We start from the raw sequence: 17,017 nt of genomic DNA on the forward strand, positions 1-17,017 counted from the left end.
GGACCCGGAGACTGCGATGGAACGGGGAGCGGTAAGTATTGCTCTGCTCCCCGTCATAATCACCAACCCCTCCTGGCGCCCGGTCTCTTCAGGCCCTGCTTCCAACATAGTGTCGGCATCCCAGGCTGTTCCTGCATTCAGCGGTCACGTGGCACCGCAGCCGCTCATTAAATATGCGCATATTCATGAGTTTAATGAGCAGTACCACGTGACCGCTGAATGCAGGAACATCTGGGACACTGAGATAGTGGGGAAAGCAGGGGGCTGCAGAGACCGTGCCAGGAGGGGGTAGTATGGTCTCTGACACCCCCCACTCCCCCTCCCCCGCTGACCCCCGTATATGACTCACGTATAAGCCGAGAGAGAGACTTTCAGCCCCAAAAAATGGGCTGAAAATCTCGGCTTATACACGAGTATATACGGTAAGTCTTGTTATGGCTCTTATAGACTTATATTGAGTTGTGACTTCTGGATCATCCATGAAATCCTGGAGTGGTCCGGAAGGTTATAAACTGCTGACCGTGGCCCTGAAAAAAGATGAAGACAGTAGCTAGTAAGTATAATTCTCGAGGCATGGAACTTGGATTAATGACATCACTCCAGAACTGCGATAAAAATAATGCTGGAGTGGTGCTTTAAAGGGAATGTTAGTAGGATCAACCCTTCTAAGCCATCTACATAGGCATGCATTATATAGGAAATTAAATAAATCAAAAATTCTACAGAATTTTTACGTTTAGATACACCCTTGAAACTTACGCTTTTTCAGGTTTTTATTTTTTTTCTATTTTCTACAGAGTTTTTATTTCTGGTGTTTGTGAAGTTATATAGAAAATCTATCTGTAAGATTAATCCTCCTATACCAGGGGTGAACAATTATTTTTCCCGAGGGCAACATGAGAGACCTTGACTCTTGTGGAGAGCCGAACCAATAAGCTGAAATTAATTCTGCTCGATATTAATATTAACGTATTATTTATAATTATTTCATATTCTGCATGAGACCCCCACGTAGCCTCCCCATGTCCAGCATGAGACCCCCACGTAGCCTCCCCATGTCCAGCATGAGACCCCCACGTAGCCTCCCCATGTCCAGCATGAGACCCCCACGTAGCCTCCCCATGTCCAGCAGGAGACCATCCCACGTAGCCTATGTCCAGCAGGAGACCCCCCTATGTAAATGAGCTATTATGCTTTATTGGTGGGACATAAATCTCCTTGACCTGAGAATCTGCCTATTTCAAATATAAGGGTGCATAATCAGTATGAGACATGTAATGACTGAAAGTCTGCTCTCCTGATCTACAGTTCTCACACTGCCATGGAAAACTGAAGGTAATAGAAGGGTAGCAAAAAAGATGCTTTGAAGTATTGCAGTTTTACCGTGATACTTTCAATAAGCACTAAGTTTAATTCTTATAAAGCAATTCATGTAGAGGAGATCATGTGTTTAGATGGCTCCCAAGTCTACAGTACTCATTCTGCTGAGTTTCTCAGGTGTGCAACAGATGGCTGTAAACGGAATCTGATGCTAATCTGAAGGAGAAATCCTTTCTTAAGAATATATGGACAGGTGTTTTAAGCAAAAAAATGTGTCCCCCAGGTTCTATAAAAAAAAGTTATGAAAGACTATGCTCTGAACTGTCAGAAGTATAAGCAGAGAAACAGTATAAATGTGTCTTTATTTTCTTTAAGACCATCTGTTGATCGAAAATGTACAAGTTTACACTTATTCTAAATTTTTTAATGTTTTTTTTATGCATTACATTTTTTTCTCGTTTATAAACTGTTAAAACTCAGATCCATTTTGTGATGCTTGTCAACAGTAATTTAATTTTTGTGTAAAAATGCTTTTTGTATACTTAGCAATAGTGATGTACAATAAACCATTTGTAAAGTGAACCTGTCAGTAGGATTGTGCTCAGTAAACTACAGACAGTGTCAGGTTGGTGCCATTATGCTGATTAAAATGATACCTTGGTTGATGAAATCCGTCTTGTGGCTTTTGTTAAATCTGTATTTGCAGTTTTTAGTTAATCAGATTTTCATGCATCGGGGCGGCCTGTGGGGGAGGGAGGCTTTTTGTGGTGCTTTGCTTAGGTATTCATCCTTGTAGCTTATGGCAGGTCACTGATCCCCTCAGTGACCTGCCTCCTATTTTACACATTGAATATAATATGGTTTGAAAAAAAAAATAACATTCAAAAGGCAGTCAGTGCCTGTGCAGTAGCATGATATGATGGATAATATACATATTTTTGTTTTATTTAGACATACCGGCATATAGTTGTCATGGTTTGGACAGGGTTCTTGCCCTGCACTCACAGGGTTAAGTGTATGTGGCTTCTTTCTGGATCTGGGAGGGGTGTTTATACTCACTCTTTACCTGGGTTCTCTGTCAGCTATACTGTTATTCTGGCTGTGTGTCTGACCTCTGGTGTGTGTGTATACTGCATTGCTTGTTTGCTTCCCGTGTATGACCCGGTCTGTCTCCTCACTCTGTACTCCGTCTCTCGTTTTGGTACTATTGTCTTCTCCGGTTCTGACCACCTGGCTTGGCTATTGTTACTCCGTTACACTGGTTTTCTTATCTATTGCTATGTCCTGACTATCCGTTCTGTCTATCCCTTTGGTACAGTCGTGTTATCTTGTGCTTTGACCCCAGCTTGATCTGGTTTATGTCTTTGTCTATGCCCCTTGGTAACATTGTCCCGTAGTTACCCTGTTAGGAGTTTTCCTCAGCTCCTAGCTCTCTGGAGTTTAGACCACGCCCTCAGCAGTCACATGCTTCAGGTCCTGTGAGCCTGGAGCATGCATCATCACCACTGCTGCCCCGCTCCACAGGTATCTTTGTGTATAGTTTTTGTACTCAGGACACACTCACTGGCTCAGTGAGCAAGTGCAGTGCGGTGTTCCTGACAATAGTTTGGTTTGTAAAAATATATCTCAGCTCAGGTGCCATTTTGGTAGAGAAAAAAAATTAGGCTCCATCAACATGGCAACAGCGGTGCCTGTGCAGTAGCATCTCTCAGAACAAATAAAATGAAAGTATGCATATTATCTGCCGTATCATGCTACAGCACAGGTGTTGTAAACTGTAAATGCAGATTAATCAACAACCACAAGACAAATTTAATCAACCAAGGCATCATTTTATCTCCTTAGTGACCAAGCCAAATTTTATAATTCTGACCACTGTCACTTTGTGGTTATAACTCTGGAACTCTTCAACAGATTCCACTGATTATAAGACTGTTTTTTCGTGACATATTGTACTTTGATCGTGGTAAAGTTTCTTCGATAAGAAATTTCACAATTTTGAAACCATTCTTATGCCCTTAAATCAGTCATGTTACACAAAATAGTTAATAAATAACATTTTCCAACATCATCTTTACATCAGCACAATTTTGGAAACATATATTTTTATTTTGTTAGGACGTTATAAGGGTTAAAAGTTGACCAGTGATTTCTAATTTTTCCAACAAAATTTACAAAACCATTTTTTTTTAGGGACCACCTCACATTTGAAGTGACTTTGAGGGGTTTAAATGACAAAATATACTCAAAAATGACACCATTCTAAAAACTGTAGCCCTCAAGGTACTCAAAAACTTCATTCAAGAAGTTTATTAACCTTTCAGGAACTGAAGCAATGTGGAAGGAAAAAATGAACATTTCATTTTTTTTCACAAAAAAATTACTTTAGACCAAAACTTTTTTTTATTTTCACAAGGGTATCAAGAGAAAATGGACCCCAAAATTTGTTGTGCAATCTCTCCTGAATACGCTGATACCTTATTTGTGAGAGAAATCACTGTTTGGGCGCATGGCTGAGCTCGGAAGGGAAGGAGCGCCATTTGACTTTTTGAATGTAAAGTTTGCTGGAATAATTAGTGGACGCCATGTTGCGTTTGGAGAGCCCCTGCTGTGACAACATTCTGGAAACCATACTCCTCAATGATTTTTTCCAGGGGTATAGTGAGTATTTTGAACCCACAGGTACGACACAGAATTTGATAACATTAGGTTGACATTAGGTTGACATTATGTCATCATTAGTGTTGAGCGCAAGTGCTCGCTACTCCAGTTTGTATCGGGTGAGCGGATATTTACCTAATATCACTGGTGCCTGCCCAGCATGTTTCGCCGCTGTTTGACACCCCCCAAAAAAATGCAGATATCCGAGATACTCTGTCCACACACTGCACATGCGCCAGCCATTTTTTCCATGAAGATGTGGGCAGGCGGGGTACTGATGAGGAGGGATCAGGGGATGGTGGAGGTACTGGGGGGCTTGGAGGGTATCATTTCTCTCTCCTCTAACATGCATATCATTTCAGAAGGGAAAGAAATCTTTGAAACAACTGTCAAACTTTTTTTTTGTGATCACTGTTATTCACTGATTAACGGCGATCATGTAATCGGATACATTAAAATCCTGTCTGATCATTTTCTCCGGGGTCTCAGCTACCCATGGTACGTGAAACCCCGGAGATTTTCTGACTCCGGGGGGCGCTACAGCCTGATTCCCGATTGCCATTTTAAAACTGCAATGTTTTAATGCGTATCGGTGGTCGCTAAGGGGTTAATCAATATAACAGCGCCAACCTGACAGTGTCTGTAGGTTACTGAGCACAATCCTGCTGATGGGGTTTGCTTTAAGAAAATATGCAGTAATTAATTTATAGGTCCAATTTACATTTTGTTCTTAAAATGCATTTTTGATCAGTGCAAAAAGGATCTTTCCCCCTTCCTCAGAATTCCACTCATATAGGGGGCTTTTGAGATCTCCATTCTCAGGAATGGTGGTGATGCTGGTGATTGGAAATGTATCGCCTGTGCTGGCCATTACTTGATAAATGGGGTTATTCCATTAACTACGTTTAAGGCCTCATTCTTATGCCCTGTTTGCATGTATGTGTTCTATACGCGTTTTCCTCAGATATGACACCCAACCCTTATGACATGTTGTGGTGTTTCCATGTCAGTTTTTTTTTTTTTTTTTGTGGACAGTATGTTTGCAAAAAAAAAAAACAGAGACGTGTCCATTTTTGATCCAAGTCATGGATCAATATTTACCCATACAAGTCAGCCTATGAAAGCTGCTGACAACACACATTGTCATTCGAGTGCTATCTATGTTTAGCATTGTAATAAGTAGAAGCATTGTAATTTTTTTTTCTAAATAAGAAAATCGCTGATAAAACATGGAGGGTAAGAACTGAAACGCGAACCAAATAAGGATGAAAATTGAATCCAAATCACAAAGTCCCTGTTCCTTTGTGCTACGGAGCTGTATTCACCTCCATGAGCCTTTCTATAGTTATATATTTCAAAGATCATTTAATTAACTGTATGGGAAATACCTCCCTAAGGCTGGTTTCACATTTGCGTTTTTTTTCGCGGTAATTTAGCGCTAAATAGCGCATGCGTTTTTTTTCCTATACTTTGCATGGGATGCGCTTATGTGCGCTTACACATGCGTTTGTACGCGTTTTACCGCGCATGCGTTTTTTTGCGGTATGCGCTCGGGCGCACAAAATGCAACTTGTTGCATTTTTTGTGCGTCCGATTTGCCTCAAAAAAACGCATGCGCGCGCAATGCGTTTTTTTACAGCAAGACACCCATTATAAGTCTATGGTGAGCATATGTGCGCATTGGCATGCTTATGTATGCATTTTTTTGCACATGCGGTTTTTTTTTTTACCATTAGTTTAGACAATGGAATTTAGGGGTTTGGGTAAAGTTAGGGTTAGTTAAGGGGGGTTAGGGTTAGGGTTAGGGTTAGGGTCAGGGTTAGGGTTAAGTATGGTTTGGTTAAGGGTTAGGGTCAGGGTTAGGGTCAGGGTTAGGGTTAAGTATGGTTTGGTTAAGGGTTAGGGTCAGGGTTAGGGTCAGGGTTAGGGTCAGGGTTAGGGTTAAGTATGGTTTGGTTAAGGGTTAGGGTCAGGGTTAGGGTTAGGGTCAGGGTTAGGGTTAGGGTCAGGGTTAGGGTTAAGTATGGTTTGGTTAAGGGTTAGGGTCAGGGTTAGGGTCAGGGTTAGGGTTAAGTATGGTTTGGTTAAGGGTTAGGGTCAGGGTTAGGGTTAGGGTCAGGGTTAGGGTCAGGGTTAGGGTTAAGTATGGTTTGGTTAAGGGTCAGGGTCAGGGTTAGGGTTAGGGTCAGGGTTAAGTATGGTTTGGTTAAGGGTTAGGGTCAGGGTTAGGGTTAGGGTCAGGGTTAGGGTCAGGGTTAGGGTTAAGTTTGGTTAAGGGTTAGGGTCAGGGTTAGGGTTAAGTATGGTTTGGTTAAGGGTTAGGGTCAGGGTTAGGGTCAGGGTTAGGGTCAGGGTTAGGGTTAGTAAAGTCATGGTTTGGGTTAGTGTGAGGGGCCACCTAATGTTGGAAAAAAACGCAAACGCGGTAAAAACGCACTAAAAACGCATACAAACGCATAAAAACGCTGCGTTTTTTTCATGCATGCTCATAAAAATGCTTGAAAAATCGCAGCAGTTGTATGCGTTTTTCAATGCGTTTTTTTGCGGGAAAAACGCGCTGCAAAAAAAAGCAAGTGTGAAACAGGCCTAATACAGGATATAATGGAACCACAATTTTTTTTTGGGCTGATTTTCATACTTGTTCCTAGAGAAACGTTTACATATGAAATTGTGGGTTTATGACATTGGAGGCATCAATCCCTACAAAGCAGCTTTTCCAAGTCACATTCACGTACATTTGTGCTGAATTTCAGGATTGCTGCAGATTGTTAATTCCGCTACATGACTATTGTTTCGCAGACTTGTGACCACCTTTTCGTTCCCCAGGTTTCACATTGCACAATAGATTTTTCACAAAACCCTGTTAGTTATATTGTCACTTTATTGGTTAAGGAAGAAAAAGATGTTGGCAAAATGTCTCAAATTTTTTTTTTTTTTCTTTTGCTTTTTTAGCCTCCGTTTTTGACTGGGAATGTCCCATACTATCCTTCATCAGTATCTCATCCAGTTGGCCATTCTGTAACATCTAAGTATTATCCCAATAGTGTTACGCCCGCTTTACGAACAAGTGTGCCGACCCCTGGTGGTTCAAGGCTGGGCCCTCAGGCAGGCACTGTTTCTAGTCACTTTTAACACTTTGGATTTTTTTATTATGCACTTGAATCATGGTGATTATGGGAGCACTTCACTTTGACTTAATAATAACAAATGCAAAAAATGTGCGTTTAGTTGTATCACTTGGTTGTCTCTTCATACTTTATAAGCTAAGCAACAAAAAAGTATAAATCTCATTTCACTAATGTATTTTCTAGTAGGATAACTTTACTTAAAGCGTTGACTCTGGGACCATATTGTATGTACTGTCTGCTTTCTCTACCATAGGTGAGATTCAGTTTAAATCTCCCAGCTGATTCCAGTCCCACTCCTGAGCATCGACATGTCCCTTCTACATCCACTCCTATTTTGCCTCCTACCTCATGGTATGTTCGTAAGTGTACTGTATATACAGTGGTGTTTGTTGTTTTTTTTTTAACAATGCTTTTACACTTTTATTAAGAAATAAAGTACCAAACCGTGCTGTGTGAACCTGGCATAAGATTCTTTTATGCTGTATATATTCTAACAGATTGCTTACTTGATGTTTCAGTGATCCAGCTGGATTAGATATGAAATACCTTAAAAGAAATGCCAATGTCCCTGTCAAAGTACCAAAGAATGTAAATGGTGCAAGCTCAGGTCAGTACAAAGGGAAATGTCTCTATTTTACGTTCGACAAAGAGCGTCTATTTTTTAAAAATATATATTTAATCCCTTCCTGTGCCATGACACATACTGCTCTATCACTGTTAGGCGTCGGATTTCTGCGTTTACTCCGCAGGGATCCAGACCCTCACATTCTGCAGTCTCCTGCTGTTTATCTACTGCAGAGGAGATTGCAGAGGAGATTGCCTTGCAGCAAATCTCTCCTGAGGCTAAAGGTACTGTCACACTAAGCAATATCGCTATAACTTGTGACGTTATAGCGATATTGCTAGCGACATCGCTGTGTCTGATACTTACCTACGACCCGCTCCCCCGCTGGTTATCGCTGATCGCGCGAGAGCGTCCAGGACTGTTTCTCGTCGTCAGCTTCCTGCGGCGCTTCCTGTGGAGAGACGAGCGACGCGTGGACGCGGGCGGGAGGACGCAGGATCGCTTAGTGTGACAGGTAAGTAGCGACCCCCGTCCCCAGCGATGTCGCTGGTGAGATCTGCCTGTTTGGCAGCTCACTAGCGACCACTTAGCGATGTACCAGCGATCCTGACCGCGTCATATCGCTGGTCGGGATCGCTGGTACATCGCTAAGTGTGACAGTACCTTAAGTCCTTCTGTGCTCCTACTGAGCATGTTAATGGGACGATCTTCCATTGGAGATCGGGAGTCATGTGCAGGTCCCGCTTCGGATCTCATTGGTCCATCTCAGAGATCTGGAAGCATGCGGAAGGTCCTGGCTGCTATAAAAGGCGCGCATGGCTGTTCCGCCATGCGCTAGTATAGACTTACTTGCTGCTGTGTGTATGAGGACGGATCTATGATTCTGGTGAATGACTCATTATAAAACCCCTTCCCTCTGATATTACATATGTGGTTAGGGACTGAGTTTAGAATCAGCACCAGCGCTCCTCTGCTGCAACATCCACAGCTGCTAGTGTCCGACATTGCGCTTGCACCTTACCCTTGTCGTTTAGCAGCAGTGGCCACGCCACGCTGTAGTAGCAGCTCCTTTGCGTTCGCAGTTGCGACGCTCCGCACATGGTAGGTCTAGACGGACGTAGTGCCGCCGTCTTGGGCTACTCCTGTGACCTGATACCGTGTATGCGTTTTTTACTGAGTATTGTGACCTCAACAGGCTCAGTCTTTTGTATTTGTATTTCTTTGGCATCTCTGTGAATTAACAGAGATTGCTCTGCATACCTGGGTGACGTTTAACCCTGTGCGCATTACCGCCATATTGCTCCTGCCACCACTTAGCAGCGGTTATATCACCTACTGCACGGTGGACCCCGAGCGACGAACGCACTTTATTATTATTTTTATTTAGTGCGTTCCGCCGTTCCTAACAATCACAGAGCAGCATCTGACTTATGGGAGTTGAGCCCACGCCACACAAGGCAGATGCTGGCTGTGCCAGACAGCCATCATCTGCCTCTCAGAGGAGCAGCTGGAGTGAACTACGATGGATGTTAACCTGCTGAATGACAAGGTCAATCACTGACAGCAGCTTTTAAAGCATGTGATCCTGCCTGGTTTTCTCCACCACACAGTCCTAAAAGAATATTTTTAGGACATTATATTACAGTGCGTAAAGGGGTACTTAAAGGTGAACGTCCCCTTCTTTTATGAAACGATGCTCCATTGAAAATATAAACCGCTTATACTCTCCTCACAGACTCCAGCGATGTTGATGCTGCATCTGCCAGCACCTAATAATCAACAACTGCTAATAGAGTGCAGTTCTAGCACCTTCTCTGGTCTTAAAGGGAATCTTTCGCCAGCAGTATCTATTAACCTGCAGATATGGGGTTAATCTGCAGGTTAATAGCATTATCAACCTGCCTGGCGTCTGCACTTAGCCAAACGCTGAGGGGAGAAAATAGATTTTATTATACTCTTATTATTTATTCTCTGTCTTGTAGCAAGGGTGCTGTGAGACACCAGGCCGTCTGCCCTGCTGCTGCATTGACCTGTGGCAGTGGTTGGCACGCGGCTCTGCTCCGTGGGGGCTCCTTTCATATGGTGTTGGTGCTGTGTGGCGGCCATTGTTGCAGTGGATTTGTGCTGGTGGGGCGGCGCGGACTGAAGACACTGGGCCATCTGCACTTCTGGTACATTGCCGCTGTGGTGGTCATCACGCGGCTCTGCTCCGTTAGGGCGGTAGGTACCCACTACGAGGTTTGCCATGACATGGCATTGGGATTCATACAGTCTGATCAGAATGTTAAACTAAGAACCTCATGTACAGTTATATATAAATTTTTGCCTGGCGGCATTAGATCAGCGTATCCTTTTCGAAGGTGTGGTTCATGCTCTTTTTTTTTTTTTTTTTTCCCTTTTATAGTTTTTATCCCCCCCAGCAGCATTCGGGTTTCAGTTACGCTGACTGACAGCCAATGCAGAGCAAGTGTCAGTCAGGGCCGGGGGCGTTTTTATAGCCGCCGTTGTGTAAAATCAGAATGTTGACTGCATCAGCGGCTGCCTCTGTGACTCAAACCGGAACACTGCCGAGGAGAATAAAGATCATTTTCTCCCTACAGCGTTTGGCTAAGTGCAGGCGCCGGGCTATTAACCTGCAGATTAACCTCATATCTGCAGATTGATAATGGTTTTTCTGGTGGCAGGTTCCCTTTAAGAGTTTCAACCAAGGGAGGTGTGAATAAACCAGCTGATTAGTGGCTGCTGATTTGGCTGCAGCAAACAAGTAACATAACAGCGGTAGGCTACTTTCACACTTGCGTTAGGAGACGCAGCGTACGCTCGGTGTGAAGCTTCGCCCCCTGCCACGCCTCCTCCAGTCAGCTCCGCCTATGGGCGCATGATGCTGCATGCAACCTGCGTACCCTATCTTTAGCATTGGATACGCAGGCCCTGCGCAGGTATGCTTTTGCTGGCGCATGCGTCCTTTTGACGGTGCACCAAAATGCAACACGTTGTCACCCCACCTTATATGCAGCACCCTGTCACCCCCCCCCTATGTGCAGCACCATGTCACCCCCCCATAGCCTCTCCATACCTACCCAAACAGCCCAGACATACACATGAGGGAAAAAAAGTGCATACTCACCTCGGTCCTGTTCCCCGGCGCTCGGCTTCTCTCTCTGCCTCTGATGTGCGGCCTCTCAGCAGTACACAGCTTACGCGATGAAATGACGTCATCACGTCGGCTGTTTCACACGCTGATTGGTGGACGAAGTGGCCGGAGGCCGCTCCTCCACCAAAGGAGTCAGCGGCGCAGCGCAGAGCCGCACATGTTAACAGCAAGTGGGCGGGCACCATGCGGCCCGTGGACTTCTGATTTCCAGCCTCACGGTTGTCTCAGTCGCACTTTGCCCAGGTCTGACTACAGTGTATATCAAAACTATATATCAGCCTAACACATTGATCCAGAGGAAGGCAAAATCATCATGGTGCAGACAGTAATAGCTTCATATTAGGTGACAAATGTCTTCCCGACTCAACATAAGGCAGTCAGACTAGCTCCCCGGATCAACGCTCCACCACAGAATCTAGTGCCCATAAGTTGTAATATTATACTTCTCCTTCACCTCATTGGGGGACACAGGTACTGTGGGTGTATGCTACTGCCGCCTGGAGGCAGACACTAAGTGAAAAAAAGAGGTTAGCTCCTCCTCCACCGTATACACCCTCTCCCCGATTGCGGGCAGAAACCAGTTCATGCCTAGTGTCCGTTGGAGGCAACACGTCTGTTTTTTTTCTCCAGACTTTTTTTTTTTATAATTTCTTCCCTTTTTCTATGAAGATGGGACAGGGGCGACTGACCCTATTGAAAGGGTCCGATCTCCCCAAAACCAACAACGGGCGAGCACGTGTGAGTGTCGCCTCCACTTATCCTCTCCCGCAACGGGGGACATGTCTGGTCTTTTTTCCCAGACTTTTTGATTTTTACCTTCCATGAAGATAAGACCGGGGCAACGGACCCTATCGAAAGGGTCCGATTTCCCCCAAACCATCAACGGGCGAGCATGTGCGAGTGTCGCCTCCACGTATCTTCTCCCGCAACGTGGGACATGATGCAAGACTTAACCCTGACCACCCCTAGGTATTGAAACCATGGGCTGTACAGAGGCACAAGCATAGTCCGTGCGGCCCCCACTGCTCCACCAATGCTAGATTGCGGTGCTGCAAGGAGGCGGTCCCTCTCATCATCCCGGTTTAGGAACGATGGAGCCAGGATGCCTGCACCATCCTGGATGTGGTCCCCCTCCCCTCTACCTGAACTGGAAGCGGAGCATCATCACGGAGGGGATGGCCTGGGAGGGCTCCTCCAGCAGCGTCCACAGGGCTGGAGCCCTTAGCCTCGTTTGGTCGGGTGAAGGTAGTTCCCCTCCCCCCTCTGTCGCGCATGGCGGTGTGTCCTGACGTCCGGCCACGCTTCCTCGGCTGGTGGTCGAAGGCCTTCCCGCCCCCCCTCCCCTGTCACGGGCAGACGCTAAAAATCCAGCCCGCGGCCTCAGCTGGTGCTAGGCCGCGGGCGGAAGTCCTGCCTCCCTTCTCCGCATCACCTCCATCAGCCCACCCCCCGTGGCCTGGGCGGGCGCCGAATAAATTGGGCCCCCGGCTTCGGACCAGGGCTAGGTCGCAACCGGAAGTACCGTCAAGATGCTTCATCCGACGACCTGCCCGCAGATGAGGCGCGCGCGTCTTTGAGAGGAATCACAGTCTCAAGAAAAAATTATATAACAAAAGACATTCAAAAGAGGTTCACAGTTTCTCTTGCAACTATGCTAAAAATACAAACTTTATTTAAAGATCACAATTACTTAACCAAAAATTATTTAAAACAACCCATCATACCAAAAAAGAATGATCATCACTGGGAGGTGCCTGTCCCTGTACTGGCTGATTCTCCCTGCCTGACAGCGGAGGTTGGAGCCCTAAGACCTGCGCAATTGGCCCCCCCACTCCACGTCGACTCACACTGTTCTCCCTATAGGGCCCTATAGTGGCAGGGGAGTGATAAAGTTTTGAAACAGGTAGGTGAGAAAGAGATATAATGTATAATCCTTATTCTTCTTCTTGGCTTGAGTTCTGGATCAGACCTCTTCTTTCTCCTTGGAAATATACTAGATTGTCTATTATTTGCAAATGGAGAGCTATTCTCTAATATCTTAAAGGGAATCTGTCACCTACCCTTTGGCGGGTGATGAAAGCGAGGTCGGTCCGGTCCGATGGGCGGTGTTCCCGATGTGTGCCTCCTCCCCATCCTTGCCCGCCATTCGCAGGTTATTGCTGAATTGGAGTAGGTGTATGCCATTTTTTGCGCGTGCGCTAAGCATTCATAGCTAGTGCACGCTCAGTATGCTTTGCCCAACTGCGGGCAAAGCCGAAAAGCCGGACTGCGCATGCACCGGATAACTAAGCCCCGGAAGTATTTTGCTGTGTTCCGGAGCTTAGATAACCGGTGCATGCGCAGTCCGGATTTTCGGCTTTGCCCGCAGTTGGGCAAAGCATACTGCACATGCGCTAGCTATGAATGCTTAGCGCACGTGCAAAAAATGGCGTACACCTACTCCAAATCAGCAATAACCTGCGGACGGCGGGCAAGGATGGGGAGGCGGCACACATCGGGAACACCGCCCATCGGACCGGACCGACCTCGTTTGCATCGCCCGCCAAAGGGTAGGTGACAGATTCCCTTTAATCACTGCGTTAGTCTAATTATCTCCTTAATATGTGAAGGGTATCTAATTGTCGTATTATTCAAGTTAACTCATAGTGGAATAGCAAATGAAGAATTTCCCCTATTTGATAGTGAGACCCAAGAAGAAGTAATAGAGAGAATATATTATTACTATACCCAACTGTCAAGGAATCAGTTAACTATTGAAAAGATTATCAATATATCTCTGTATAGATTTATCTCAGCCAGAGCAAAAAGAAGGCATCCAATCAAAATACGACAAACCCATGTATGATTATAAACATGAAAAAAATCACGTCTATACAAAGCCCGCAACACTGCAAACCAAACAGTCTATATATACAAAAGAGCCGCATCCAATCATGCAGCTTACAATACAAAGGATTAAATACCTTTATAGTTCACAGCTTATACCGGCCATAGTAAACGCAAATAAAGCCCCCCATAAAAAATAGGGTGGCACTCAGTCAAGCGACTAATGTAGCAACAAATAGAATGTCCATATACTTTATAGAATGATTTGGGACAGTCACAGTTAATGGCCAGTAACACTCCAGTATAAAACGCAGCTCATTCACAACTTATACCGGCCATAATAAACGCAAATAAAGCCACCTAGGTATAGGGTGGCACTCAATCAAGCGACAAATATAATAACAAATAGAATGTCCATATATAAAATGATTTTGGACAGTCACAGTTGATGGCCAGTAACACTCCAGTATAAAACACAGCTCAACGTGTTTCCCTTCTTCCGAGGTTCATCAGGAGCAAGATGGATTGGAGTACTTAGCTTAGTATGATGTACAAGATGTAATTTGATGGTTAGGTTCAGTCCCCCATTGGTATGAGCACGTGCGAGTGTCGCCTCCATGTATCCTCTCCCGTAACGTGGGACATGATGCCAGACTTAGCCCTGACCACCCCTAGGGATTGAAACCATGGGTTGAACAGAAGCACAAGCATAGTCCGTGCGGCCCCAACTGCTCCACCAATGCTAGATTGTGGTTCTGCAAGAAGGCGGTCCCTCTCATCATCCCGGGTAAGGAACGATGGAGCCAGGGTGCCTGCACCGTCCTGGATGTGGTCCCCCTCCCCTCTACCTGAACTGAAACCGGAGCATCATCACGGAGGGGATGGCCTGGGAGGGCTTCTGCAGCAGCGTCCACAGGGCTGGAGCCCTTAGCCTCGTTTGGTCGTGCGAAGGTAGTCCCCCTCCCCCCCTGTCGTGCATGGCGGTGTGTCCTGACGTCTGGCCACGCTTCCTCAGCTGGTGGTCGGCGGCTTGCCCGCCACCCCCTCCCCCGTTGCGGGCAGACTCTAAAAATCCAGCCTGCGGCTTCAGCCGGTGCTAGGCCGCAGGCGGAAGTCCTGCCTTCCTTCTCCGCGTCACTTCCGGCAGCCCGCCCCCCCATGGCCTGGGCTGGCGCCAAATAAATTGAGCCCCCGGCTTCGGACCAGGGCTAGGCCGCAACCGGAAGTACCGTCAGGACGCTTCTCCCGACGGCCTGCCCACAGCTGAGGCGCGCTTGTCATTGAGAGGAGCAGCGCTTGGAGCTTCCAGGACACGGGACCCAGGACTGGGGTAAGTGCTTCACCCCAACCCTAGAGCCACGATATGTGTAATCGAGGAGTGCCCTCCTCCCCCCCCCCCCCCCCCAGCAGGGCAGTATTGAGGCCTGGCAGATACAATATGGCCGGAAAAGTGAAGACGCACATGTTCCTATACGCTGCATGCACCACCTGTCGGGCCGCTTTTCCGCGGGCACAGAGCAAACAATTATGCAAAGCCTGCAATTACGAACGTGCCCAGGAGCCCTCCCATGCAACCGAGCCCAGTGTTCCAAGTCCCCCAGAATGGGCCCTATCACTGTCGCAGTCTCTGGCATTGCTTACAAAGGCGATCGAGTCCCTTCGCGCCCCAGATAGGGGCAGAGGTAGTGGCTCTCCTGTCTTGGAGGGGTCCTCCACCTCACAAGAGCCTTCGGCCTGCAGGGGCCGCTCTCACTCCAGGCAGACGCAGGGGAAACTAACCCACACGGCGTCTCCTGGCCCATCCGGTGCCTCGGCATCCGTGAGTTCTGCGTCTCGCTCTCCTTCACCAGTAGTCGAGAGCGGGAAAAGCTAAGATTATGACTCGGACGAACCCCTGGATCTAGATACCCCGGGGTGTCGAGAAAGAGTGGACAGCCTCATTGAAGCTGTCAATCAGACGCTGGGGATTGAGGATGATTCCACCCTGGCTTCAGGCCATAAGATGTCTTTTAAGTGGGCTAAGCGGCTGCATAGAGTATTTTGCACTCACCCAGAGTTCGAGGACATAGTGCAACGACACAGGGAACGGCCGGACAGGCGTTTTTCGGGCCAGAAGGCACTCGAGACGAGATAGCTGTTTGCCCCGGATCTCTGTAAGAAATGGATGGAATCCCCAACGGTGGATCCACCTGTGTCACGCTTGGCCTCTAAAATCCTGTCATCTGTACTTAGTGGTTCTTCTATTAAGGATCCCACTGATCGTCTCGTAGAGAACTTGGCTCGCTCAGTGTTTGAAGCATCAGGATCAACACTTTCTCACTTGTTCGTGGCAACGTGGGTAGCCAAGGACATGATTTCTTGGTCAGAATCATTGAACAGAGCCTTGCAGGATCGGGACCTACCTGTGGAGGTATCAGAGATTGCGAGTCAGATCGCTATGGCTGGGGACTACTTAATGCTTCTTTGGATGCGGCCATTTGCGCTGCACTTGTGGCCGCAAACGCAATTTCCATTAGGAGAGCTCTATGGTTAAGGACATGGCTGGCCAATTCAGCCTCCAAGATGTCCTTGACTTCCCTGCCTTATCAGTGCGGCCGCCTAGTCTGAGAAAGATTAGACCAGCTCATCTCTGATGCCACAGGGGGAAAGAGCAGTTTTCTCCCTCAACAAAGGGTTAAGCCGTCATTTCACCACGTTTCAGGCACGGTTTCGGGCCTTTTGCAACCCCAGGTGGACTACAGCGGCCAGTTCCATCGCTCCAACCAGGATAGGGATCGACAGGTCTCATATAGAGCCAACCCATTGGGGAGGATGCGTGCACGCCTGCCCAGGTCGAGGGGAACCAGGTCCCAAAAATCAGCCAAATGACTCGAAGCATTTTTTAGGCGACATCAGCAAGGTAGGCGGCCGCCTACTCTGGTTTCGCCACGTCTGGGTCACCGTAGCACACGACTCATGGGTGACAGAGCTGGTGTCCTCGGGGTACAAGATAGTCTGTCAGGTACCCCCCCCCAAAACGGTTCTTTCTTTCCCGTCTTCCAAAAGGGGAGACCCAGGCAAGGGCGTTGCTAGGAGCCATCTAGTCCCTCCAGCACAGCGGAGTCATTATTCCCGTGGTGGAGCACGAGAGAGGGCTCAGGGCTTCTATTCCAACCTATTCACAGTCCCCAAAAAGGACGGGACCGTCAGGCCTGTTTTGGACCTGTAGCTCCTGAACAAATTCATCAGGATCAGAAATTTCCGAATGGAGTCTCTCCGTTCAGTTATATTGGCCATGGGGCAGGAAGAATACTTGGCCTCTATCGACATTCAGGACGCTTACCTGCACATGCCCATTTTTCCTCCACATCAGAGGTTTGTATG

The 17,017-nt window shown here is 46.9% G+C and overlaps 1 protein-coding gene across 3 annotated transcripts in view; it reads left to right on the top strand.

The window, feature by feature from the left end:
• Positions 1-17,017, top strand: part of LOC141089042 (spindle assembly abnormal protein 6 homolog) — a 134,085-nt gene that overhangs the window by 99,872 nt on the left and 17,196 nt on the right. For 2 of the 3 annotated variants that reach the window (XM_073575311.1, XM_073575312.1), the window contains exons 14-16: positions 6,934-7,086; positions 7,363-7,460; positions 7,628-7,716. In XM_073575311.1, the coding sequence (XP_073431412.1) occupies positions 6,934-7,086; positions 7,363-7,460; positions 7,628-7,716 (340 nt within the window). The remainder of the gene's footprint in view (positions 1-6,933; positions 7,087-7,362; positions 7,461-7,627; positions 7,717-17,017) is intronic. The other variant, XM_073575313.1, reaches the window with a different exon arrangement.

This window comes from Dendrobates tinctorius, unplaced genomic scaffold, assembly GCF_039654945.1.
Source record: "Dendrobates tinctorius isolate UK_male_01 unplaced genomic scaffold, ASM3965494v1 ptg000044l, whole genome shotgun sequence".
NCBI classification, from domain to species: Eukaryota; Metazoa; Chordata; class Amphibia; order Anura; family Dendrobatidae; genus Dendrobates; species Dendrobates tinctorius.